Source organism: Corvus kubaryi, unplaced genomic scaffold, assembly GCF_017639235.1.
Source record: "Corvus kubaryi isolate FWS band 111438036 unplaced genomic scaffold, C.kubaryi_AGA036_p1.0 split1-65, whole genome shotgun sequence".
Lineage (NCBI taxonomy): Eukaryota > Metazoa > Chordata > Aves > Passeriformes > Corvidae > Corvus > Corvus kubaryi.
The window spans coordinates 2,212,454-2,240,070 of record NW_024582080.1 but is presented as its reverse complement, the minus strand read 5'-3'; the positions used below and the strand labels follow the sequence as shown (position 1 = coordinate 2,240,070).

The following is a 27,617-nucleotide window of genomic DNA, read 5'->3' as shown; positions in this document are numbered from 1 at the left end:
CTTCACTTATTAATGGCTTTATCTCATCCCACAAGTTGCACTGGTTTTGTCCTTGTGATTTTCTCCCCATTCCCACTGGAAGTGGAGTGAGTAAATAGGGTTGTATGGGGCTGAACTGCCTACCATGGTTAACCCACAGCTTTTGGATGGAGACCTAATCTTCATTTTAAATAATGACTTGACTCTTGTACACAGTATTTTGATTCCAGTAATGGTTTTTAATGTGGCTCAAAAATTTTGAAGACTTTTTTATGGTTAGAGATGTCATATTGACTAAATTTCTGCTCTTTGATTTCAGCTCCCTAGTGTGGCACAACCAGCATTACTCTTCAGTTCTTTAATGAAGGTGATTCAGATCAGTCCTTATGTAGAAATAAATACTTTCCAGCTGTCTATAGCTGTGTAATCCCATGGCTATAGTAAGACTGGTGATTATCTGTGTTACCTCCTTCTCTAACTGCAGTCAGACAGCCTGGGAAGAGAGGTGAGTTTGACCTCTGAAGGTTCTTTCATGTTCTGTTTTCTGTCACCTGGTGAAAAAAACTTGAGGCAAATAATATTCTTCCTCTAAAGGCAGCATAATTACTGCATTCCCACTTTTTGGTGGGCTGCGAACCCATAGTTTCTGTAGTCATGAGAGAGTGTGAGGGCACTGCAGAACTTGTTTGTGACCCAGGGCACTCATGCAGAGAGCAGCTCTCAGTGAAGTGTTAGATGAGCTGTACAAGAGGCCCTGTGGGACACGTGACTGCACTGGGAAGAGCATTTTAATAAGGAGTCCATAAGAACATCCTTCTTTATAAGTGCTCATTCAGAAGCAATCCAGAGGGATAATAAAATGCTTTATCTGCAACTTGACAAGCTGTATCCAGACTGAACTTGCTCTTCCTGATAATTTGGATGGAGATCCTGTTATAGCATACACCAAAGATTTTTTCCATCTTCCACAGTACATGCTGGAGTTCAGTGCTGAAATGGAATTATTTGGCAGTCGCCTGCCCCTAGATCTGGGAACTGGAAAGTTCTCCTAATCTGTTGAAATAGATCCAGTCACAGAGATTAGGTTTCACTTTGAAAATGGCTTTGCTACCTTCGAGGACCTTTATAGGTAACAGGCCTGAATATCCTTTTCCGGAGTCAGTGTGACAGTCTTCAGCAGATAAACGTTGATTTGGATCTTTTTCAGTCTCTGAAATCCCGTGTAATAGTGAACATCTGCCCAAAAAACTTTACCTCTTCTGTGCCAGTAGATAATGGTATTAGCTTTAAAAGCAGAAAGTTTTAAAGAGGTATCCAGCTTGAACCAGTAGAGCAGTGTTAAGTTTTTGGTCAGAAATAATTCACAGAGTGGGTATGGTTGGAAGGGACCACGGTGGGTCATCTGGTCCAATCTCCTTGATCAGGCAGAGTTATCCTAGAGCACGTTATTGCAGTGAGAAAATTCTGACCCAAACTCAACTAAGGAGCTGAAATCAAATGGCTAGAGAGAAAGTCATGTGCTTTTTATCTTCAGGGAAGCAGAATTACAGGCAGGCAATAATGCCATATCATTTCTTCAGCTTCTTCACTTATCTCATTTGCTTGTATAATGATTATTTAAAGAAACAACTTGGAAAGAGAGGAGGCTCTTTAATGATTGTTGTTTTGCAAGAGAACACATCCTCTGCATAATTATTTTAAAACTGTCTTTTCCTGGCATACGTCATAAGACAATCTGTGGAGTGTCTTTGAGACTAAGTGCTATCTAGGAGAAGAGTAGGAGTTGACGTGCCTTTGTATGCTGATAAATGCCACTGTGCTTGTACTATGTAGAACACAAATCTGCAGAAAGCAGAAGAATTGTCTGTAGCAAGCAGCAAAAGGTTTTCGATGTTTTGGAGGGAGGAATTATTTCTAGCTTTAGTGGTTTAGAAAATGATAACTTTGCTCAGTGTTAAGCCTTTTTTTTTTAATTCTATTGCATCCACATTGCTGGCCATAGTATTGCAAAACATTGCAAGAGTGTTGTGACATGAAGTGACTGACAAGGATGTAGGAGTTAATGCAGCAGTTAGCATGGAAGGGGATGCAAAAGGCACCCAGCACTCTGAGACAGCTGGAGTGGGTGCAGTGATGCTCCTGAAAGCATGCTCTCCCACCCTGGCTGGAGCCACGTGGGAGTGGCACATAGGAGACCTGTCCAGACAGAGCTCCAGAGGGATAATGTGGCAGATGTTGGGTTGCAGGGAGTGACTGGTACTTTTCCCTGATCCTGGGGCAGCGGATGATGGTGGCTTCATCTGTTGGGTTCTGCTGTCCTCAGGGTGCTGAGCTGCCAGGTAAAGTGACAGCAGGAGGTGAGCAGGCTGCAGAACCATAGGGAATAGAAACAGGAGATTGGCAAGGTCTCTACAGAGAGTAGAAGAGCACATTGCATGGAAGGAGGGACGGCTGGAAGCTGCATTTGAATAAGTGGTGGATAGAGTCTCCTAAGATGGGGAGGAATGGAAGCTTGTGAACGCTGGCAACAGAAGGCAGTTCCTTCTCTGCCTGCAGATGTGCATTTATAGGATAGGTATAGTGCCATGGTAACAGATGAGGAAGAGCAAGCTCTGTCAGGGGAGGTGTTGGAGACAGATGATCCTGAACAGTTGTTGACAGTGGGAGGAAGCTGTGGGTGATGATGGCTGAAGACTCCTTCCTGTGGGGGATGGAGACACCCATCTGCAGTCTTGGCTTGATGACTTGAGAGGTTTGTCACTTGCTGGGGACTCAGATGTAAGGTATTGCAGAGAGTCTGCTGAGGCTGGTCTGGACCTTAGACTAGTACCCCTTGTTGCCCAACCACATAGGCACCCATGACGTTGTGAGGGGTGACCTGGAATTCGCCAGGAGTGTTTACAGAGAGTCAAGGGCAAGTTGTGGTCTCCTAAATCCATACAGTGAAAGGGAAGGGCTTGGGTAGGAGCTTACATGCCCTGCAGGTCAACACCTGAATGTTCAGCTGGTGTCACTTTGGCCTTTGTCACTTTGACCTTTATGTACTTCTTGTACCTTCTCTGTTAGATGAGCTGAGCAGCAATGACAAATTGGAGCAAGAGTGTCTTTGCCAACAGGTTTGCTAAGCTTAGTGGGGAGGCTTTAAAGTGGTTCATTGGTTGGTAGTGACCAAAGCCGGGAGAGTCATGGGAACAGTGAGTATGTGTCATGGGGACTGCAAAATGGAGGAAGCTCTCACAGTTTTCATGAGAAAGCAGCATGTCTGGGAGCCCATTTCAGATGCCTGTTCATGAGTACACATAGCACAGGAAACACGGGAATCCATGCATGACTGCAGAGCTGTGGTCTCACTGGGATTAGAGAGAAATGGTTGGCATGACTCAAGCACTGGAGTGGATCTATACCTTTGCTCGTTGTACTGGTTTTGGCTGGAGTGGGGGTAATTTTCGTCACAGTGGCTGGTATGGGACTGTGTTTTAGATTTATGCTGAATACAGGGTTGATAATACAGAGATGCTTTTGTAGTTGCTGAAGAGGGCTTATATAGAGCCAAGGCCTTTTCTACTTTTTGTACTGCCACACTGGAGAAGAAGTTGGGGTTGCACGGGAGGTTGTGAGGAGACACAGCCAGGACAGGTTGACAAACTGACCAGAGGGTTATTTCAGACCATATGACATCACGCTCAGTTTATGAAGCTGGGGGAAAGAAAAAGGAATGGGGAGATGTTTGGGGTGGTGGCTTCCCAAGTAACCATTATGTGTGATGGGGCCTTGCTCTCCAGGAGATGGCTGAACACCTGCCTGTCTGTGGGAAGCAGTCAATTAATTCCTTGTAAAAAGCCTAAAGGACCTGGTATTCCCAGGCAGTTTCCCATCCAAGTACTGACCAGGCCCAACCCTGATTAGTTTCTGAGATCAGACAAGGTTGGGTGTTCTCAGGGGGGTATGGCCATGGGCTTGGGGTTTTTTGCTTTTATGTGTGGCTTTTGCTTTCCCTATTAATCTGTCTTTATCTCAACCCACATGTTCTCTATCTTTTACCCTTCTGATTCTCTCCCTGATCCCTTTGGTGAAATGACTCTGCCTGTGGACAAGAGGGGAGCAGTCCTCTCCTTAATTTTGACAAGGCCTTTTACATGGTTTGCCATGATATCCTTGTAGCCAGTTTGAAGAGATGTGGTTTGAACTGGTGGGTGAAAAGGTAGATGGAAAACTCTGGAACATGTGGCTCCAAAAGTAACAATCAACAGTACAAAGCTGATCTGTTAATGATTTTTAGTGGCATCCCCCAGGAGTCAATACAGGGGCAAAACCTGATGACATCTTTTTAACAGCACGCGTGACAGAATGAAGTGCAGCCTTTGCCTAGCTGGCTGGAAAGCAGATTGCAGAAAGGGACCTGGGAGTGACAAGTTGTCCCTCTGTGAGCAGTGCCCTGGGGCAGGGAAGGCCAATCATACCCCAGGCTGTACGAACATGAATCTAGCCAGCAGGCTGAGGGAAGTGCATCTTCCTCTCTATTAAGCCTTTGTGAAACCACAGCAGGAGTCCTGTGCCTGGATTTGCACTCCCCAGGAGGAGGAAGTCATCCATGTCCTGGAGTGAGTCCAACAGGGGGTGACTAGGGAGATGGGACATGTGATGTGCAAGGTGACTCTGAGAAGGCTGATTTTGCTCAGCGTTGAGAAGGCTGAGATGGGTCTGGCTGTATTCTACAGCCACATGATGGGAGTGTGTAGGGAAGGCACTGCCATGCCTCTCTTGGAGGTCTGCAGTGGGAGGACAAGAGGCAGCTGACACAGATTGGAACAGGGACAAAATTCTGAGTAGATAGTAGGAAAAATGTTTTCACCATGAGGGTGATCAAACACTGGAGGCTCAGACAGGCTGGTGAATCTCCATGTTTGCCAAACAGCCTCCAGAGGTCTCTTCCAATCTAGATTATTCTCTAATGCTGTGACTTGGAGCATTTCCATGGAAAGTTCAGCCAAAGAGAGAGCTGCTAAATTGTTTAAAGTGAAATTTTGCAAGGTTTGCAGTATTTTTCTAGTTCTCTGCTATGCCTGGTGGTCTGTCACATATATTTATCTAAATAGGACTCTCTCTTAATAACTTTGGCATTAAAAATCTGTGTCTCAGAAGCAGCTGAAGCAATGACTAAGCATGTTTTAAGGACTAGAGTTAAATTTTGCAGTTGTGCATGTTAACCTGTATTAGTTGCGTTCTGGAGACAATATTTTTTTCATACTGCTTAAATACCTTTTCACCTAGACAGGCCTAAACAGGGTCTCTCTTCACTTTCCCTGTTGATTGTGACTTAGTTTCTTTTCCTTTAGAATATCTTCTTGCATATTGTGGATGTATCTAATCCCAAGGAAATATGGAAGTTTGCTGAAAAATTCCAAAATGAACATAAATTAAATGTGTTGGTAAGTTCGTATACTTAAATCATGTGTGTCTGTCTTGGGAGTGTGTAGCCTATGAATTTATCTGACAGGTCATGTAGACCTCACAGTTTGGCCCACAATTCTCCCCTTATTTTTCTCTAGATGGTTTTTTTTCAGGAGTCTCCGTGGTTTGCTTGCTCTTGTCCTTTCTCAGTTCACACAGATGTGCTACAAAAAAAGAGAAAAGCAGTAATTTTATAGCTGCATCTTTGGAGACACCACACATTTTCTCTTTGACTTCCATTACTAATAACATTGTCCTTCTTAAAGCTAGACCTTCTGAAAGACTAAACTTTTGCAAGAAGTCCAAAGACTAAAACTTAGCCAGGGGAGAGGAAAAAGTTAATCATCATGGTTGGTAAGGGGATCAGTACAGTTTCCCCTTTATTTAGCAGTGAAAATTTGCTCGGGGAGCTGTACTACAGCTGGGGCACCTGGAGCAGTTCCTTTGGTGCTTACTAGATGAGGAATGTCTGATAAAAATGGGGAAATAAGTTTTGAGGAGTGGCAGTGAACATGGAGGAAGGTGTGTAGGGGCAGATCTTTTTTTTTTTGAAGTGGGAAAGAAAAGCCTGAGCTCCTTCTGGAAGGTAAGGCAGAGAAAGAAATGTGTCAGAGACTATGCTAGCTGCACACAGCTTACAAGCATGTTTTATTGAACAAATAAAAGCTACAGTGTGTAGCTTTGTGTTGCAGTGTCAGGAAACAGCAGATTAACATGGACTGCTCATATGTGTGGATTTCCTTGTAGTTATTTGTGTAGATTGTTTTTGTTTAAAGGAGTTGTTTTACAGATCAACAATGCGGGATGTATGGTGAATAGCAGAGAATTAACTGAAGATGGACTTGAAAAAAACTTTGCAACAAACACTTTGGGTGAGTATTGAAGGTTTGGTTCTGGAACATACTTATTTTGCTTACAGAAGTGTGTTTTTATAACTGGGTTTGTGAGGTATGTATTCCTGCTCAAAGAGCGATCATAGCATTGCTATGCTAGGGAAGAAGCTGGAAAGGAAAAGGAGAAATATTACAGCTGTTTGGAGTGCCATTTTTTAATTTCTCTGTTTTTTTCAATTGTTCTGATATCAGCACCTTTATTTATCATAGCAGAAGTGGGCAGTTGCAGGTTGATTCTGAAATCTGCTAGGGAACTTTGTTCCAAGCATTGCTGCTGATGATGTTCTTTGAAATAATTGTGTTTCTGGGGTTTGGGTGGAGCTTGGAGCACATTCAGATGTTTATAGAGACGTTCAAATGTTTGAGTGGGCTTGCACAGCCCTGTTTGATGTGCCAGAGGCACTGTGTAGGAAGCCTGTGCCATGTATGGTGCCCTGGATGCTCTCAAACGTAATGTCTAGTCAAGGGATTGAGCAGTAGTGGGCAAGTGGGCAAGTGAAAGGGGCATTTTTTGTGAACTGTGGCAGTGGTGTAAGAGGGACAAATGATGGGAAACAAGTCAAGAGGGAAAGTGGAGATGTGGGAGGGCAGGAAAAATGGTGAGCAAAGTGGAAGGTTCCCCACAGAAGTCGTGGAAAAGAGGTGGGCAAACAGCCAGCCAGCAGAGAGAAGAGCTGAGACTGCTGATATCTGTAAGGCTGGAAGCTGCACCTCTTGCAAAGAGACACATGGTACTTGCATCCACCCAACAGTCCTGCTACTCTTCCCCCTCTGCCTCCCTGCAGGGTAGGTGGATTTCTCAAGAGACTGTCTTTAATGTATTCAAAAGTGACACATTAAGGAAGAACTGTGGTGCTTTGTTTCTGTATTTTCCTCCTGTTCATCAGTATCTGGAATGAGGAAGGGGAAAACCTAGTCTGTAAAGATAAGGCATTTATAGAACTAGCATAATCTGGAAACAATTGTTGGTTTTTATTCTTAGCCTTTTTCCTGTGTTGATTCCTTAAATGCTATTTATGTTTGAAAACTAACATTTTAGTATAAATGTCTTTTGCTTCACTATTACTGTACATACAGCTCATTTTTTCTGCAAGTCTGAATAGATTAAATTGACAATTAAATCAAGTATAAAGGCACAGATTCATTTGCTTCTGACTAATCTTTTGCTAACATACTTCTATTTCTCATGGCCAAAAAATTCAAAAAGTTTTATTTTGCCATGACATTTCCCCTGGCTGCACAAGTACAAGAACTTCTACCTTGAGGAATCTATTCACCATAAATTAGTTTAAATCCTCTTTTGGTCCTTCAGACTAAAACCCAGCAATGTGCAAAGGTACAGTTCTTCCAGGGAGAAGCAGAGTGAAACAAACACAACAATCTGAATGCAAATGCATGTTTTGGTTTAGTTTTAGACATTGAGGATATTAACTGCTGAGGAACTGTACTAGTGCATCACTTGAATTATATTTTATCTCACAAGTAGAAGCAGCAAATTCTGCTTTTCCAGCTGTAAATCAGCCTTACTAGCAGTATACAACTGCACAGAGGAAGCTGAATTATGGTTGTAGCAAACTAGGAAAATGCCTGTATTATCTTTTGTGGATGTTACTTATAGATCTCCTTTATTCATTCGTGTATCACTTGCTACATGATTGCATAAGAAGTTTAGGGAGGTAAATCATCCTCTGTTGTCTGACTTTTTCAGAGTTCAGGCAAGGACTGGGTTGTTTGCTTAGACTGCTTCTCCCTAGATAAAAATAAGGATTAGATTTTGGATCTTTTAGAACAGAGTGGGACTTGGTTGAGCTGGAAGAAGCTGGCAGTGCAACAGGAAACTTCTGTGCTTGCAGGCCAGACACACATGAAGGACCAAGGCTACAAACCACAGGCTTTTTTCTTCAAAGTCAGGGATAGGGTAATAAATCATAACATCTGGAGTTTTAGTAGGAGAAAGTTGTGTGGAGAAATACCAGTCAGAGTAGATGCTGTGTTATTTCCCTGAGTACTAGGTACCTTTGGGTGTGTTTTACTTGGGAGAAGTTATTTCTGTTTTAGTACCTCTCTGTGGTTATAGAGAGGAAAGCCTGGCTAAATTAGATATGGCTGGTACGTAAGTTGGCTATAAACTGGAATGTGGTCTGAAAGAACAAACTAAGTTCTGTTCTTTGCCCCAGTAATGCTAAAGCCTGAAGGGTGACATGGGCTCAAGGCCCTTGTTTGGAAAATGTGCAGTTGTTCCTCGCTTGACTGACAAGATAGAATAATACCAGTATCTTTTGCAGATCTTTACATGTAGGGTGTTCCTTCCATTTTTCTTTCACTATTTTTTTCCTACCCTGGCTCTTAGCTCTGTCTAGTAAAGGAATGTGTAGGTTGTAACTATCTAAGAAAGCAAGACTGAAATATAACATGCTTTAAATGCACGACACAGTTTTTGAATTCTGTACCTGATATCTGATTAACATTTATATAAGCTGTAAAGTTGCTCATTTAGGTGTCTGAAATGCTGTGGAGCTTTTAAATCTAGTCTAGGAATATTTTCCTCTCGACTGATCTCTTACTCCATTTTTGAGCATAATGGATGTCAGTGTTCAGTTCTAATTCATGATCTAACTAGTGGAACGTACTTTATATCCTGAACTTTTCTTGGGCATACATGGGACAGAAATGACTGCATAAGTCGTCTTGTATGATTATGTACAAAAATAACACTGGTTAGAATAGAAAGAAAAATTCTCTTAATGTAAAACACAGCTGACTGGCTAATTGAGGATAGCAACTGAAATAAGAGGTGCATAGTCCTCTCTGTTGCTGTCAGAATATGCAGGTGGATGAAGTTCATGAAAATGTAAAATGCAGGTTGATAGTTAAGGCTTTGTGTGGTTTGTTTAATATTCAAGTTCAAACTGTAAAGTGCTTTGAGCAGGTGGTGGCAGCTGCATCTGTGCTGGTGCCTGTAGCACGCTTAAAATGAGTCTGAGGCAAAAACGCTGTATGGCTTGTTGTGGTTCTGTTGTTGCTGTCAAATGAAACACCTTGCCTTTTTTCCCTGCTAGAGCCTCAAGAATTGTTGCCTGATTGCTGGAGCTCAGTGCATGTAGAGAGCAGAATAGCTGTGGAACATTTTGTAATGTGGGAGCACTGGCCAGGTACAGGTCTGAAGTAGCACTTTGCTGATTGAAACACACTTTCAGTACCAAATTGAGTGACTAGCTTGGGATAATGTGGGCAGATTGCCTGCAGACCTGCCGATCCTGATGGGCAGATTTTTTTCTCTGTCTTCTAGTTTGTGTGATGTTGCCCTTATATTTCTTCCTGTGGGGTGACCATGTACTCAGAGTTGTACCCAGGAGCTGGGCAGCAACAAGCAATCATTTCCTCTGATGAGACTTGCAGACTTCTGAGTCAAAACTTTTTAAATTTAATTTTATTTTACTTGTTTTAGTATAACTCCCAGCAAATACTATTAAAGGTGGTGGTATTCAGTCCTTTTGGAAAAAAACTTCAGCATTGATAAGCAAGTGGAGGCAAAAGCATCGTGTTCTTATTGAAGCACTAGACACTTAGCTGAAGCAATCCTTTTTCCTCTATTTTATCACCTGCCTCACTTTACTTCACTCAACGTATCTTCCTGCTTAACATGGAAAAATGGCATACATGTTACTTTTTTATTGCTACTTACCAGCCAAGGGGATGCTAAAACACACTGAGAGATAAATAAGTGATGCTCTCAGTATGCATCTTTTCCTCAATCTAATGTGCTCTCATGTTTTAGTAATATATAGACATACACTTCTACTCTCTGTGCAGAAGGGTTAGAGCCAGAGGAAATAGGATGTTTTTCTGTCATAGTAACGCTATAGCCCATCTATGGCAAACTGCCTAACCTGGATAGGTGTTTGTCAATCTCTTCCCTATGTGTGACCTGTATCTAACTGGTGTTTCACAGAAGCCAGTGTAGCCTGGTGTGTTCTGAATTACTTGGAAGTCAAACAACTTGAATATCAGCTGTCAGTTTGCCATAAGTTCAATGCCTGATCTTTGGCAAGACAACCTCATCTGTGAAAAGGAGGCTGTGGTTCCAATTTTCTTTTCTAAAGAGCTTTGAGACTTATGGATGAGAGGTGGTATGTGAAAGGATAAAGCTGAATATAATTGCACATGCAGTAATGGTACTGAAGCCTAGTTCCCAGGAGGCAGAGGAACCCTTATTGAGATGAGCTTTGTCATTTGAGGGAAATGTAAACCTTTGTTTTGTGTTTCATGTTCATTAACTTTTCCCATACGCTCTGAGTTATTGCTAGTGCAGTGGAATTGGCCCTCAGAGACAGCACACTAAAATCTTCATTCCTGATCTCTTACTGAGGAAAAGAGACTCAGGGATGTCTCTTACTGGGAACTGCATAAACTCCAGGCTTGAAAAGATAATCAGGCCAAGGAAGAATGTCACTTTGTTTGTTGGGTGGTTTTGTTTGTTTGTTTCTGTGGTTTGTTTTTACTTGGACTCAAGAAAAGCAAGCTAGTTTAACCGATTTCTACCAGATGAATGAGCCATTGAAGTCTGCACAATAAAAGGGTGGTGTTTCGTTTTTTGGGGGTTTTTTTTGTTCCCACTTTTTTCACAGTCGAAATAACACTGTTCCTAATAATACTGCAGAGCTCAGACCGATGAAAAACTTCAGTGAGTATGGTGCTGGCTGCCTGCCCTTATCTGAATGTTAGCAGGGTAAAAACCTCAGCAGCAATGTGCCACTAATGCCAGATAGAACATCAAGCAAAAAACTTTCTGGAATCCACCAAGACACTGGGGTCCACAGTAATTGTATCATCAATTAATTTGATGTTATAAGCAGGTAGTGGCTTTACAATGGTACTTCTGCTGAAATCATAATTTTCTTAAAAATTGATTTATAAAATACAGATTTTAGGATCACATTAAATCTTAAAGCAAATCAGAGTATCTGTTTGTGTACTTTTATTTTATGTGATACCCTGTTGATTTTCAATCTGAAATATGTGAATCCTAAGGAGTCTTCCAGGTTCTGGCAGACTGATCTACGCCAGTTCGGAAATCTGTGTGCACAGTGTTTCTTTATATTTTCTGTTGGGCTATCCTGTGTTTTGCTCAGTTTCATGTTTTAGTACAGAACGACTTGCAATGTTCTGTGGGAAAGACCGTGTCTAATACGTGGTAGACTGCTGTCCCTTGCACTAGGACAGCTTTCATTTTGTTCATGTCGTGAGACCCACAGTGGAATAACTGTTGCAACAACGTTCAGAGCTACCTTTCCACAAGACCTAGTAATAGTGTCTTCCATGGAGTCCCCTCAGCTTCTGCATCAGGTCATGGGGAAAGGTAGCATAACTTGATTTTGGAGTTTATGAGGCAGACAGGCTGATTTTTGTAGTTCTTGGGCTTTTTTAAAATAAACAACTTACTATATGAATCAAATGTTTATCTCCGCAATGGTGCCTTATTTTCTACACTTGTGTCATTAATATTTCACTCTGTGATTTTGAAACCACTGAATTAGTGTTTATCCAGGTTGACAGAGGAGTTCACTATAGGGAGTCAAAAATTGGAGTTGTTAGTTAGAGCACAATATCAGATTACTCGACTAAATTGAGGAGATCTCAGAGCAAGTGGAGCAATTACCAAACAGGGAATGTGTAGTGATTCAATATTTTTGGTGGGTTTTGTTTTTATATTTATCAAGGAAACACGAAACTTAAATATTAATGTGATCCACACTTGGGAGGGAGTGTGCATGGACAAAGTGTGTTCTCATTAAATGCCATGTTCGTTACTTTCACTGGAATGACCGTGTTTAATGCATAGATTGGCAACCCACCCTGTCTACTTTACCATATGATACAGTTGGTTTAATGGTGTGTAATGGTGGAGTTGCTCTATATGAAACTTTTAACTACTCTCTATTATATGTGATTTCATATTATGTGAGATCACCTTCAAGATATAAAAGCTACAGAAGTTTTTCCAGAGAAAGCTAATGTTAAGAGACTGTTTATTTTAAAATAAATTGTACATCTATCCCAGGAGCCTTTTTAAGTAGAGAAAACATGGCCAGCCAGTACTGTCAAATGTCATTACACAGAACAGGGCTGTAGCTTGTCCAGTAGGTTTTGCAAGTCAACTCTTCACCTTGGCAGAGTTCAGTGAGGGCAAGATGAAATCCTTTGTATGGGTGTGACAGACTGGACTCACCTTTTTCTGCATTCCTGCTGCTTCTGAGCAAACTCCCAAATTCATCTTGCTGGACTCCTTTGTATCACAGCAAATACTTCTCTTCAAAGGGAAATGTTGTATACCATTTATTTCACTGTTTTTTTCCCCCGTTACACCGGTGGGAGACAAGCTTTTGGGCCGTGTGGACAATGTACCTTCCAGTGACAGGAAATGGTAATGCACAAATCTGGCCCCTGTCACACAGTCCTAAATGAAGGAAGCACCAGCTGTATATCCAGCAGATACCCAATACTTACTGCTTTCAGTGCAAGGCACAGCACTCTTGAACTTTGCCTTTCATGTACTTTTGTGTTAAACTATTAAATAAAAAAAGAAGCCTCAAAAAATCTGTACAGTTTGAACAGTGATAATTAAGCATTAATCACATTTGGTATTGTCGCGGGTTCAGTTTGTAACCGGGCAGAAACACCAATTTAGTGTAGTGGTTTGGTCCAAAATACTCATTACTGTTTATCTGCTGTGAGATAAGAATTAGGAGAAATGCAAAGCAGGCACCAAACTTGAAAGAATATAAAGAAGTTTATTAACAGACCTAAAAGAGGGAAAAAAAAAATTATACCACCTTCAGAACTCTCCTCCTCCCCCCACCTTCCTCCCTTCTCCCACTGACAATGTAAAAAGACAACCCTTAAGATGTTCAGTCTGTTTACCACTTCCATAACAACCTTGTTTAGTCCATTTAGAAAGAGAAGTCTCTTCTTGCTCATGCTATGAAAACATTATCACAACGAGACAGTTGCCCACTTCCAAATATTGTTCAGTCCATTTAGGAAGAGGAGTCTCTGCTCGCATGTGAATCCCTTCCCCCGACTTGCAGCTTTTCCCGCAACTGCTTTCGAGGGTCCACTCTTGAAGTTTTCTGGGGTACAATTTTAAGGTTGAGCCGTTCAGAAACAAAAACAGAGGCCCTTCTCCTTCCCTGGGAGCAAAGGGTCTTCATCATCTTCATCTTTAGGACTATCTCTGGGAGCATCTCTAGGGACTGAGGTTTTCTCCTTTCCCGTTTGGAGCAAAAGTCCTCATCTGGTCCATCTCTCCCTGTCCAAACTTCTCATGAAATTACAGCTGCGTCAGCATCTGCCTATCTCAGCGCAGGTGCTTTTGCTTACGAGTTGAACACTCCACCCCCCATGTCTTCATGAAATTACAACAGGATACTCTGATATATCATAGCTTCACAACAGACTTTCAGCTTTAAGCATCTCCTCTCTCTCTTCCCTCAGGTTTTCAGCTCTTCACAGCAGTAAAAGGGTTAATCTCACCTCGGCCTTGCAGCTTTGCAGCTGGAATGTTGAATTTTTCTTATCGAAGTGGAGAGGGGGGAGAGCCGTGGAAAGGGGGGAGAGCCGAGCCGCTCAGGCTGCCCACGGCAAGGCAGTGGGGGGGTTCCATGGCTGGAACAGGTCCATCGGCTTCAGGATGGCCGTGGCCCGGCCCGGCCTGGCCCAAGCAGGGCCTGGCCGGGCCCGCTGGCCCCCACACGAGGCCTGCAGCCACCTGTGCCAGCGCCGGAAACGAGAGAGAGCTTGGAGGGGGAGTTTGCCTATTCTTAAATGTGGATCACAGAGGTGGTCACAACTTTAAGTGGCTTAGAGAATTGTCCATATTCAAACTGGCCACTGATAGGTTCTATCAGTTCCCAGAGGAAACTGTAAGCACCCCTTAGCAAGGACATCCCTTCCGGGACTATGCTTGCTAACCTATGACAGGTATGTTTTACCTTTTTAAACTAAGCTCCATGGGAGGAAGTTTCTCCTTTAACAGACAAAAATGTTTTTGCGTCAAGTAAATGTGTTAGAATGCTCAAGTACTCGCTTTGGAAAGGCTGATATCCAGTACATTGGTATTAATAATCAAGTATTGGCAAAAGGATATACTCTTTGGATGTAGCCTTGATTTCCTTAAGTAGGGGCAGAGATGAATGTAGTTTCTTCTACCAATTCAGTCTTGGTTTTCCTTGCAAAGTTTTTTTTTACAAGAACAATTTCCTTCTTTTTTTTTTTATAAGGACTGTGGCAGGCAATGCCTTTATTTCCAGCTTCCCCCTTTTACTCAGAAGTTAATTTTTGTGTTAGTGCCTGCTGCAATACAGCTGTGCTGGACAAGGTACCTGCTGTGAGGTACACGGCTGTGCCAGGCCCTGCAGTGACCACACTGAGCATTCTCCCAAGCTGTTTGACACCATCAAACCACGGGCCAGCTTTCGCACTGATAAAAATGGGGACGTTTCAATTGATGATGATGTATTCTAACCAGCAATAAACCTTGTTAACAAAGTGTATCTGTTCTACAATTACCGATCTAAATTTCTTTTCCAGGCTGTTTTGCCTGACAGACCAGCCCAGGCAAATAAGAATGGATAATATCCAAGTATTTTTGTCAAAGGAATGAGGAGTTTGTGTTCAAACACTTATAATGGGGACAGTAGTTGGTGAAATATTTAGCAGTGGGAGAAATTAAATGCTTCAGCCTTACTGCCTGATGTGTCGTGTCTGTGTATGTTTTCAGATACTGTTGCTTACCATAGGAAGCTGTGATCAGAACTGCTCTGTTTGTGCTCTGTCTCAAAGCAAATGAGCAAGTGGTTTTGCAGGGCAAAAAGGCGGAATGCTCTGGCTTTATGGGATTTACTGAATTCTTAATAAACTTGAGGAAGAAAGGAGATGTGGGCTTTGCAGTTAGTCTGTGGTTCTAAATAAGCACATAAACTTCTGACAAACTGCAATTGCTCTAAGCAGGATTTTTGGCATTGAACATTTATTTCTCTTTTCCAGCTGGAAGACAAAACAAAACTCGGTTGTTAATGAGGCAACATTAGTGCATTCATCTTTGCAGCTCTTTAGAATTAACAAATCAACATGAAGTCCCTTAAAAGTGTAAATTAATCTGCAGGACGGTAAAATGCAGCATCCTCAGAGCTGGTGCATTGCAGCTCTGCCTTTAGGAGATGCAGCTTATTTAACCAAGACATGATGTTACTTTGCATTTTGAAGAATCCACAGCCAAACAGCATTTAAACCAGGCTCTCAGCTTGTACTGAAGTGCTTTTTTTTTTTTTGGATTATTTTTTCCCACATCGCAGCAGTCTCCCCTGACAGTCAGCGGGAGTTCTTGTACCGATGATGTCATCGCTCAGTCTCCCCGCCACTACCAGGGGACACAGCCGGGCTCTCGTTATTCACTGGCAACTGCCTTTGCTTGCATTTTCTGCTGGAGACAGGCTGCTTTTACTCATCTGCTGTGCATTTGCTTTGTTTGATTTGCCAAGGTTTTAAATATATTGTGTGTGTATGGACATAACCTCTGATTATATAGAGAAAGTGAAGACTGCTGTGACTGACAGGGGAACTGAACAGCTTGTTCACCAAGCATGTAACACGTTTGATTTTGGTACCATATTTATAAACATGCTGTATTAACTGGGTGATCTCATTGCCTGTGTGGAAGAGAGGTTGTAAAGACATGCTGAAGTCTTCATGCCTAGTGAAAAACATGGCCTCGGTGTCTAAAGGAAAAAAATGTGTTTATCACCGATAGAATTGTTGAACTAGAGACATTTGTGGAGACATGAGAGGGAAGTAGATGCAGAAACACTAGATTAAATGGGGCTAGATTCATTTCAAATTAAATGGAATTTTTTAAAAATACATTTTAAGCAGAAAAAAAATCTCTGAAGAGATAAAACCAAAAAAAAAATCTCTGTGTTGCACTCGAGTGAAACATCACTAGGTGTGTCTGTGTGTCTGAATCAGATGCACTGACAGTTGAGCAGTGTTTGGAATAACAAACTTTGCTGGTCATGGTAACAGCTGTAATGGAACACATTTGTGTGGTGTGTACCAATCCTTGCTAAGCGAACCCGATTAAAGCAGGGAAGGACACGATTAAGTTTCCCCAAGTAATCTTAGCTCAGCCTTGGGCAGGCAACATTAATACTTCTTCCTGCAAGGATTCCTTATCTTCCATAATGATCATGCTGGGGATTTAACGGGTAGGTTTTGTGTGCAACACAAATCAAAAGTGTCAGTGTACTCTGAGTGATTTCATAGTGAGAAGGCAAAAACGGTCAAGTCTTAAGTGCATATGCAGTGCCCTAAGAACTGCAAGTATGAGGCACAGTTTCCTTCTCTTGTTCATGACCTGGCTTCTGTGTGTATATGCCTCACTCGGAGGGAAGCGGATTCCTGTTTCTTCACTGGTATCACCGTCCCCCACCCAAGGAATTCCATACCTGAGCCATTTTGCCTTCAGATTCGTGGCTGAAGGTAGTGAGCTGTTTTCTCTATAAGTACAAGAAACGTAAAAGTCTGTAAAATAACCTATGCCTTTTGCTAAGTATATGGCAATCTGAACCACTACAAGTTGAGTTGGCACATTGTAGATGAAGCAGCAACAAAAAATCATTGTCAAATTCAGATCAGGTTTCAGAGATAAAGGAACTTAGGGTTTTGGGTTGTTATAGAGGGTGAAGAGAAAAAAAAGCTTTTTTTAAAAGGAAAAGTTAATGTTGGTGCCTGTGTTTTAGGTACATATATCATGACAACTGCCCTGCTGCCCCTCCTGGAAAAAGCAGCTGATGCCAGAGTGGTGAGTCTGTGATGCTGTTTAAAAAAGGTGTTTTACTATTTTTACCTTCAGGTTTGTGGCAGCAGTTCTCTGACTGTGTTAGCAATGGAGGATTACTTATAATGCTGTAAGGATCTCTAGAATCCTCTTGGATTTTGCTAACAACAACCTCCTCCTCTAAGGCAAAGCTCCTGCCTGCTGCTCTCAACCCTTCACTGGAAATCAGAGTAAAACACTTCATTTGGGAACTTACCCTCTTAGTTTCCTTAGGGCAAGTTAGCTCCTGCAGCAGAGTGCAAAATACCTACAACAGGAGTATAGTCTTAAAAGAGCTTTACAGATCTTGGTGTGAAATTAGACAGCAGGTACATTTTTAAAAAGGAAATTTCCCAAGTTTTGTATGGCTTCTGACTAGCTTCTGTAAATGCTAAACATACAAACTGCAAACAGTGCTATACTGCTATTTTCTTTCTCTCCATTACTTTTCAAAAGGAGGAAGCACAAAATGAATTAACATCACTTTGAATGAAAATCACTTCTTAAAAAAACTTACGTATCTTCCACCTCATCTCCAGGTATGCTCTACTCACGAGCATAGCATAATGCAAAGAGTATGCAGGGGAATCCTGCTCCATAGGGACTTCCATCTATGGCCTGAAGACTACATTGCATGCATGAGTGCATCTGTGGGGAGTTCCTGGTTTTGCTTTTCATTCGTTTTTCATTCATTTCATTACAGATAACTGTCTCTTCTGGGGGCATGCTAGTTCAAAAATTAAACGTATCTGACTTGCAGTCGGGAAATGGGCCATTTGATGGAACTATGGTGTATGCACAGAACAAGGTACAGTCCATGGGATTGAAAACAAAGCCCGGCTCTTCCTTGCTAGGCAGCTCATACCATCTGCTTTGCAAAAAGCCTGTTGTTCACTGTTGCTTTCTCATTGCATCCAACCGATATGGAGATGCACAGGCAATAATCTTCAGGAGTGTGATGGCATGCCCTTAGGGGTGCATACATCTTGCATGAAGGAGAGCGTGGCTAGACTTTCATTCGATATGAGAGAAGTCCCAAGGGGGAACACTGTCTTTAGCTGATGAACCCTGTCTGTCTCCTTAGTTCTTGCCCACAGTCTGCAGTAAGTAGACGTGGTCAGTAAAAGCACTGCAGCTGCTTTAAAAGTAAACTTGTGGCCAGGGTATGGATGGCAATGACTGTGGAAGTCTCTGCTGAAATTATCCAATAAATCCAGTCAGGATGAGAAGGGTATATTTCTGCTGTACATGAAATACCCTGGTATTTATGGCACATTTGATGTAGTTTATTTCCCTGGGAACTAATTTGGTGGACAGGCTGTTGAACTCGGTGCTAGTGTGGCTCTTACTGCTCTATCCTAGAGACAGCAAGTTGTCCTGACAGAACAGTGGGCAAAGGCTCACAGAAACATCCATTTCTCCGTAATGCACCCTGGCTGGGCAGACACTCCAGGTAACATCTGCCTCACACTCTGACAATATTTTTTTCTTTTCAGGATTAGTTTAAAAGCAAAGAGGAATGAAACTTCCTACTATATTTTTTCAACAGGTGCAGTAATTTCTTTTCTCTAAACTGCTGCTTGAAGTAGTTTTATATCCCCTTGGTGGCTCTATTCTGTGCAGTGTCTGCTAGCTGTGTATGTCTAGAGAATAATAATGGGCAGTGAACCCTTCCAGCCCTGCACAAATGCACAGCAGAGACACATAGTTCTTTAAGGTAACCTCCAAGTTACATTTGTAGTGGGACTGTTAAACACACAGATGGAGCTTCTGCCTCTGTAAGTACCAGCATGCAGACATTGGGAATTTGTGAGGGCGTGTAGGAGAATGCACCACTGTGCAAGCCCTGTTCCTGTACTCTCCCCCTAAACGTTTACTGCTGTTGAGCAGCAGTTTGGCCATTCAGCCCTTTGTCAGAGCTGCAGCTGTTCTTCAGTGACTGTGCCTCAGCAGGTGGGCCAGCATCAGTCATGCAGTATGCATGTTGCATTCCCCAGTGTTACCAGCCCCCAGTGCCCAAGCTTGGGATGCAGAATAGCAGTTCCATCTCTAGGTGTCCTATAGGAATGCAGTTTCCAACATTTGCTTCTGACGACAGAAGCATTTACCCTGTCTACTTTATGCTTGAAAATAGCCCTTTCCAACTTAAAATCCTGGTATTTCTTTTTCTTTAAAATACATTTATTTTTGCACTTCCTTTGTGGATTTCAAACCTAATGAACCATAAAGTTATCCCACCTACAAGTTCAAAGACTCTCCAACCCCCAAAAATAAACACCTATAGTAGATGGGCCTACAGTCATCACCTATTGGACAAAATTAAATGAAAACAGAGTTTAGACAGGATGTGTGCAGTTTTTAAATACAGTGCTGAAACTGGTTTCCTAAAACTGGTGAGAAAATAGGAGCTAAATATCCCATTAAATATCTGGTTTTTGGAATTGGTGTTTCCCCTGAGTTTGTCATCTTTACAGTTCAGAATGGAATTGGCACGAGAAGCTCTTACAGATCCTGTCGTCAGTTTTGTCCCTGTAATTTGACCCAAACAAACAAGTGGTGGATCATCTGGCAGCTTAGTGCTATTCTCCCACAAACCATCCTACTCCCAGATAGGGGAAAATACTCATTTTCTTCCATAAGCTCCAGAGATACCTTCTCTCCTTCCTACACACAAAATGGCAATTTGAAGCTGTTCTGTTTTTTGGGGTTTTTTTGTATCAAAAAAGCCTTGCATGGCAGGCCACCATTCCACTGTTATCCTTTCCAGCCGTGAGGTCGTCCATGCCTGATTTCTACGAGAGGATGAGGAACTCGCTGCGCACGGAGGCCCAGGGAGCTGACACCGTCCTGTGGCTGGCAGTGTCAGCTGAAGCAACAAAGCTGCCCAGTGGCTTGTTCTTCCAGGGTAAGGAGGCAGTGTCTCTCACTGGAGATCCCTAGCCTGCCTGAGCTTAGGATCCCTGTCTGGCCTGGAAGGGGATGAAGGCTGCACCAGGCAGCTTGTTCAAAGGATAAAGCATTTCTCAAAGTCGTTTCAAGTCTAAAGGCTCGACTGAACGCTGTGCTTTTGTCCTCTGAAGTGGCTGATAGAGACTTCAAAGCATTTCTTTAGGGAGGGTTGGGGATTTTTGTAATGAAAATGGCTGCATGTGGGACTGTGCCAAAGGAAGGTGAATCACAGCAGTCAAACAGCATCTTTTATGATGCCAGGAAGTGAGCATCTTTCTCACAGAGCGCTGGGAGTTGGCTTTGCTATGACAGGTTCTTCCTACTGTTCCATGCTAGCTAAAACTGCCAATTCCCCCTTTCTCTAACACTGGGCAGACACTTGAGCACAGTGGCATTTTTGGCACTGTTAGCTTAGCGGATGGAAAAGTAGGACAGAGCCTTTCTTTTCTCCCAAGCAAATGACAGGCATCTTTGTAGGAGCAGCTGGAAGCAGGGATGCCTCAGTGGTGATGCAGGTCAGTCCAGAAAGAGAAAACTCAGGGTAATTGCTTACAGAAGCTCAGTACTTCTGTTGGATGTGGCACTCAAATCCTGATCCACTGAATCTCTGTATGCAGAATGCAGGAAGCTCAGACTTTTCCACATTTGGGTTGACTTTGTCCCTTCTGTCCCACAGACAGTCACACAGGGTTGGCTGACAGATACTTAAACGGACATTTTTCATGTCAGCATGTGGTCCATGTGGAAACCCCACATCCCAGCTGGTCAGCCGTCTTTGTAGAACCAGGCTTTGCCTTTCTCTTACTCCAATCACTTTCTTCTGGTCCTAAGGCTTCTGCTCAGTCATTCTTTCTGTTTCTTTCATAGTTCCACCAGGCTCTTGCCTTTGGCCTTTGTCTACCCCCAGCTTTGGTAAACAGAGAACATGCCCTGGCTCTTTAGCTAAAGCTATTGACTTTTGAGAGCTTTGGTCCTGGCATGACTGCTCTTAAAGCTGCAGGAGAAGTTCTGAGTATGTGTCCTGTGCTTATCAAGTAGTGGTGAGGTAATTTATTTCTTGCTCCTACTGCCTTTTGGAAGCCACAGCTTAACATGGGCACTCTTCAGGCCCTTTCAGTAAAGGGTTTGGGGTGCAGGAGCACTTCACCACAAACCCCACGCTTCTGGTCCTGGGCAGCCATTCCAAATCAGTCACAGTTTCCCTCCATTTTCTACATTCTCTTTTACTGTTCCTTCTGAGAACAAACCAAAGCCAGCTTTTTTTTTTTCTGAGAAAGAAATAAAGGGAAGTGAGAACATGACTAGTACTACCAGAATTCTCTGCATCTGCTAAAATATATAAAAAATGTTTAACAGAGACCTGCTTTCCAAAGACTAGAAGCATCTTCTCTACGATGCTGAACTTGGCTTTCACACCTAGTTCCCAAACTTTAGCACAGGCTACTGCAAGCACTATGGCTAGGTGGGAAGCAGTTCATAATCAACAATGGAGAAGGGAATGTTCCTCTGCATGTTTCTCTCTCCTCAGTTTTCCATGAGCAGAAGCTATGTGGTGTGTGCAGTCAATTGAACACTTGCTCTTAAGAGAGCAAGTATCTCTGCTCTCCTGGGAAGCCCTGTGGCAGCCTGATAGGTTTTCAGGGAAATCTGCTGCCCAGGGTTGCAACAACTTGCTCTTTTTGTCTCAGCTGGCTGCTGTGGAAGTTGGGCTCACTGAACAGACTTAACAGTGCTGCACCAGTGCTCTGACTGTTGTTCCACACACTTCTGACAGCATTGTCATAAGGCTCCCGGGCTCTAGATACCATGTTTTTGGAGGGGAAAATCCCTTAGAGTGGATGGTGGTAACAGCTGTATTTACAAAGTGAGTGACAGGCATGAGATTTGGAAAACCAAGCAAAGCATCGAACTGAGCAAACTTGGATATGTGTCGCTTATGGCGATTGAGCAATAAGCCCAAATTCCTTTGCATTTAGAATTTAACCATTGTTTCCAAGGATGAAAGTAAGCATTTTAAGATTGAAAATAATCCTAACTACCAAGTCCCAGCTGGGGATCTGCACAGTACTAGAAACATTATCCAGGAGGCAAGAAAAAATGTTGTTTCAAGTGCAAAAGCATCCTCTGGCTGCAGCAACAAACTCCAGCTATTGCTCTTTGCCTGCAGTTGTTGCACTAGTGACAGGCATAACCTCACAAGGAAGCCTTCCTTTTCCTATACTGTCCCTAGCTGCAAATGGGTGCTTGCTCTACAGGTCATGCTGTGCTACAGTAAAATCACTCTAGTTCCAAAATACAAGTTGAATTAGTTTAATTTTTGGTTTAGAAGATATGCTTAACTAGCCTTATTTACAGGTACCTAGCAGGTAAGTTTCCTGGCTTCAAGACCATGAGGTGTGTTTGAGCAGTATAGAACCCATCAGGAAAACCTCTTTTCTGCTAGAAGAGAGTTAAATGTACCCATAAGGGTTGGTGTTTCTTTTCTTTTCTTCCAGACAGGCAACCAGTCCCTACACACCTACCCCTGGCATACACCCACAGTCCCCCAGAGGATGAAGAGAAACTAATGCAGATGCTGGAAGAGTTCTCCCAGAAGTTTAAATCTGTTTCTCCAGGAACTTAGTGTCTCTGCTGACACAGTGTCACCACAAATCTTCTAATTACACAGTAACCTGCTGTTGAGGGGAAATAGGATTCCATAGGCCTGCTAAAAATGAATTGGGTTCAGGTGTTTTCATAATGAGGTGGTAGAGTGGCACCTGTGTAATTTTTATTCTGCTGTCGAGTCTCTCCCATTGTGAATATGCAGCTGCTGCCTCAAAACACACTAAGGTTGTATCCTTTGGACTGGAAGAAAAATTGAGAGGCATTAAAATAAACCCCAAGACTTTGTAAAGTTACCTAGAAAAATTTAAAACACTTTGCATAGAGAAATGCAGAGGAGTGTACCTTCAGTAGCCTTTGTGAAGGACTTCAGGAAAGAAGTGGGAATGCTTTAAACAACTTTAACTGCTGTATTTAACAGGTTGGTGGCTTGGTGGCTTCTTTCACTGCATGAAGGTGATTTGGCTCACACATGGTAACTGGGAATGCAGAAACTCTCACAGAGCCTGCTTAGTTTAAAGGGAATGATTCCTCACATCCTTCAGTTTCTATAAATTAGTGCTGGTATGCAGAAGTGATCTGCTTCCTCATGTTTAAACAGCAAGAATTTAGGAACAGTGCCAAATGCCTTCCACATTACTTTATGGAGCCAGGGCTAAATATTATCCCATTTATGTCAAAATATCATGAAGTAGGAGGTTTCAACACAATACACCCAGACATGGCTGGATCCAGTGGAGAAATGGCTGCATGACTGTAGGCATGAAAAGAAACAACGACATGCTAAGCTGTACCTGCTTGCCATTTCTGTGAGAGATTAAAGGGAATTTCTTTATCATTATGAATGGATTAAGAGGGGAAGGGAACACTGGCAGGGCACAGGTTTTAGAGGAGAATCCACCTCCTGATGAGAGGATTTTGTCTGGATCTGTTTACTTCCAGACACAGAGGACAGGATTCATCTTACCTGATCTGTGGACATTTGAATTACTCACTGAGTTTCTCACTGTAAATTGGTAGAGGAAAAAATGGGCTTTTTCACAGCAATTTACTGGATCTAGTTTAAGAAACACCACCTACAGTGCTGCATCTTTCTAATAGTGCTGAAGACAATCAGCTCAGATTAAGATATTTTGGTGGGATTCATTCATCTTAATTATTTCAGATTTACTGCAAAGCCAAGACTATTGTTAACAAAGGTAACACCTTTTCTCCTGAACTGTGTTTATTAACCAACTGCCTCCAGATCCCGGCCTCGCTGCTGCACTGTTTCACATGTGGCTCACACCAGTGTGGTAGGACAAAGGACCTAAACACAAATATAACACAGATGTTCTTGAGCTCTGCAGTGACTGGGGGCTAAAGGCTGCTGATGGACAGAGGAGAATTCCTTATGTCTGCTTTATGTAATTTAGTTTCCTCCTGGCTGATGCTATTTCCTCATTATTGAAAGGCCTCCTATTAAATATCAGTTTGAGAAAAAACTGCTTTTTTCAGCCTATTGTCAATCTCCTTGGAAATAAAGACTTTGCTGTCAGAGGGGCCCTGAGAAAAATTTTCCTGTGATAAGCAGTGCTGAGTGAGACAAGTCAAGCTGTCACAGCTCCTCCTGAAGAGGCTGGGTCAGCATTCAAACTATTGCCTCATTTATAAACTTAACTCCTTCTTGCACTCCAGTGAAAGAAAACAACAGCAAGGCTTGTACAGACGTTTATTTCCTGCAAGTCTGTGGTTCCAACTGTTAAATACAGTTACCCAAAACAAGAGCATGGCTGGAAGCCTATATAGTAACTACATTTCTTATAGCAATAGCTGCAAGGCTAATAAAAATATATGCATTATTTAATATTTAGGTCAATTTGCTTCTCAGCTCTGCAGTACAGAAGAAAAGTTTGATGACTGGTATTTAAATAGTTCATAAAAGTAAAAAAAGTGTACTATCTATATATATTTAACACATTTTAGTCCACATTCTGCAGTAGTATATTTGAATAGCCTATAATTTTCATTTTGCTTTAAAATCACAGCTTTAAAATGAAGCCAAAGTTAAGAAAACTGCTTTAATCAAAGTTTGGTCACAGTGTCAAAGAGCAACATGCTATGGTTTAAGAGCACTTGTGATTTAAAAAGAATTAAACCACAGGAGAAGCAATTAGAAACAAAGTCCAGAGTCTCACACACTTTGGTATTGTGGTCCTGCTGACGCTTTATTTCAGCCCGATTCCACGACAGCAAACATGGCATGTGGCTGCAAGCCAGTGAGGGGATTTGCGTTAATGCAGTTCAGAATGACTCGTACCTTCATGTATCACAGAATCACAGATTATGCTGAGTCAGAAGGGACCCACAAGGATCATTGAGTCCATCTCCTGGCCCTGCACAGGACACCCCAAGAGTCACACCCTGTGCCTGAGAGCATTGTCCGAACACTTCTTGAACCCTGTCAGGCTTGGTGCTGTGACCACTTCCCTGGGGAGCCTGTTCCAGTGCCCAGCCACCCTCTGGGTGAAGAACTTTTTTGTAGTATCCAACCTAAACCTCCCCTGACACAACCTCAGGCCATTCCCTTGGGTCCTGTCACTGGTCACCACAGAGAAGAGATCAGTGCCTGCCCCTCCTCTTCCCCTCACAAGGAAGTTGTAACTGCAGTGAGGTCTCCCCTCAGTCTCCTTTTCCACTTTTAAAACTTAGAAGCAAAATAAAAACGGTATCCAGTCACAGATGACCAGAAAATGAAGGTGGCACGGGTCCTTGCTAAGCAGTGCATGCTGGAAACTTGAGAGCACACCTGGTTCATGGGAATGGAATGACAAGCACAGCAGCAGCTCTTGCCACCCTTTCCTGTCCATGCCCTGCCCAACACTTCTTGTGGCAGCTTTGAGGCTTCTATGACTCTGACCTCATTCTGATGGCTTCACATTTTTCTTCATTTTGTGAAGTCACCTAGTTGGGAAGGTTTTTTTCTCACGGATTTTGCACAGGAGTGTAGCACCACAGAGCTCATGTGGAGTCGGTCATTTCCCTACATCCTAATGGAAAGGCACAGCCCATCGTCAGTGCAGTGGGACTGACTCATTGATGCAGAGGCCACTGCAACTTCTCATCTTGGATGAAAATTTTAGGAGGTCAATGTAACAAGTATCAAACAATTTTGTAAACTGCATTTCCTCTTTTCTGGGTCATCTTTATTCTTTGTTTAAAAAAACTCCAACAAACTAAATCAACCTGCTATTGATTAAAGGTGTAAAAAATTACTTGTTGTTTGCCTTTGAATGGGGGCTTTCCCATACCTCACTATTACCTCACTATTTTGGAGTAAATTACAAATACCAACTTGGCATTTGCAGTAACACATGCTCCAGCTTCTGTGTTCCACTCACTGGGAATAAGGTGTGAGTAGGGCCACTCCTTCCTGTTAAATAAGGCTCAGGTGGGATGTTGAACATGCACTGCCTGGGCTCAAAGAAGGGAGTTCTGCTATATCCTTCATTGAGCCTGGTAAGTCAGTCCTGCAAACCTCAATGTGAATCAATTTATTTGGTGGGGGACAGTCCCAGCCATTTCAATTGTCAGTACAAGTACTAATTTGTGTTTTCGTAATGACAGAGCCTTTCTAAAAGCCATGGCACTTGGAGCAGTACTAGTTTTCATTAAGTAGGGGTGAACTTGGGGAGTGGAGAGTGAACATGGAGTTACTCTTTCAGGGAACAACCTGATGGAACAAAGGAGGAGGGCAGCTATGAAGCAGTTTAATCTGTAAGTTCCTCTGTATGTTATTTTCTCACCCTCCCTGCAAAAATAAAGCACCCCATCTCGTGACACTGGATCATACTTATCTAAAATTAGTGCTGGTCAACATCCACCCACTGTCATTTTAAACAGGCAGTTTCCACTCCAGCAGCACAAAGGTTCGCATCTTCCCTGGCTCAGCTCACAGTATTTCCCTTTTTCCTCAGGCTTCCATCTCTTGCTTTGTAGGGAGAGGTAGTTCCGGGCACATTCAGGCAGAGCCAGTGACTGATTACAGGAGATAATTTTGAAATGCAACTAAGAGGACTCAAAAACTCTGTATTCCTGCAGTCACCCAAAAAGTGCAGATCTAGACAATGAGAGAAAGAAGCCTTTGAAAAGGCACCGAGTCTGACGGGCAGCAAGTGCAACAAAACCACTTCTGGGACTAAAAGTGATCAAATCCAAGAACTTCAATTTGTGAAGTAGGTCAGTATTTATGTTCCTCTCTCTAGAGGGAGCCATCAGATAAACTTAAGGAAAAATGATGTATTCCTCTGAAGGAAGTTTGTTCTCTCTCAAAACAAAAGCTAATGTTCAGCTTTACGAAGAGACACAGTGTCAGCTTGGCCAAAGGTCTTCAGCAGGACAGGTTTCTACCCTGCTGCCAGGAGAAACAACTCAAACCTTTGCTGTACCAGCACTGCCAGTGCCATTTCACAGATAAAAATATTGTCCAAACAGAGGAAGAGTGGCAAAACCTGCACTTGTGCAAACTTCAGGGAGAGAGATCCCAGGAGCTGCCACTTTCTTAGATGGTTAAAAATCTTGAGCATCTTCTCTTTACTTTTCAGTTCAGAATCCATGATCCACAGGAAGCCTTGGAGTGATGCACAAAATTGTGCAATTCCCCCACTGCTCGGACACCATTTCCTTTGGGCTGCCCACCCATTGCCAAGGCACTCAGGGCAAGAATTTGTCCTGGCAAAGAATGTGTCTATACAATAGTTGTCAGTTTTATGACAATTCACAGAACAGGGAGGTGAATGAGTCCAGTCAAAACTCAATAAACCAAATTCCTCATTACACACAAAGAGAAGGAAAAGAAATAGCCAAAAGCTGATAGAAATTAATTTAGT

General features: G+C 42.6%; 1 protein-coding gene across 8 annotated transcripts in view; it reads left to right on the top strand.

Moving 5' to 3' along the window:
• Positions 1-26,003, top strand: part of DHRS12 (dehydrogenase/reductase 12) — a 31,801-nt gene extending 5,798 nt beyond the window's left edge. For 4 of the 8 annotated variants that reach the window (XM_042014329.1, XM_042014330.1, XM_042014335.1 and 1 more), the window contains 7 exons: positions 5,316-5,408; positions 6,221-6,302; positions 17,120-17,181; positions 17,900-18,004; positions 18,559-18,649; positions 19,964-20,101; positions 22,641-26,003. In XM_042014329.1, the coding sequence (XP_041870263.1) occupies positions 6,239-6,302; positions 17,120-17,181; positions 17,900-18,004; positions 18,559-18,649; positions 19,964-20,101; positions 22,641-22,768 (588 nt within the window). In that variant the 5' untranslated portion in view covers positions 5,316-5,408; positions 6,221-6,238 and the 3' untranslated portion in view covers positions 22,769-26,003. Of the gene's footprint in view, positions 1-298; positions 485-5,315; positions 5,409-6,220; positions 6,303-17,119; positions 17,182-17,899; positions 18,005-18,558; positions 18,650-18,692; positions 18,746-19,963; positions 20,102-22,640 lie in introns of those variants that run through there. The other 4 variants (XM_042014336.1, XM_042014333.1, XM_042014332.1 and 1 more) reach the window with 4 other exon arrangements.
• Positions 26,004-27,617: the final 1,614 nt, after the last annotated feature.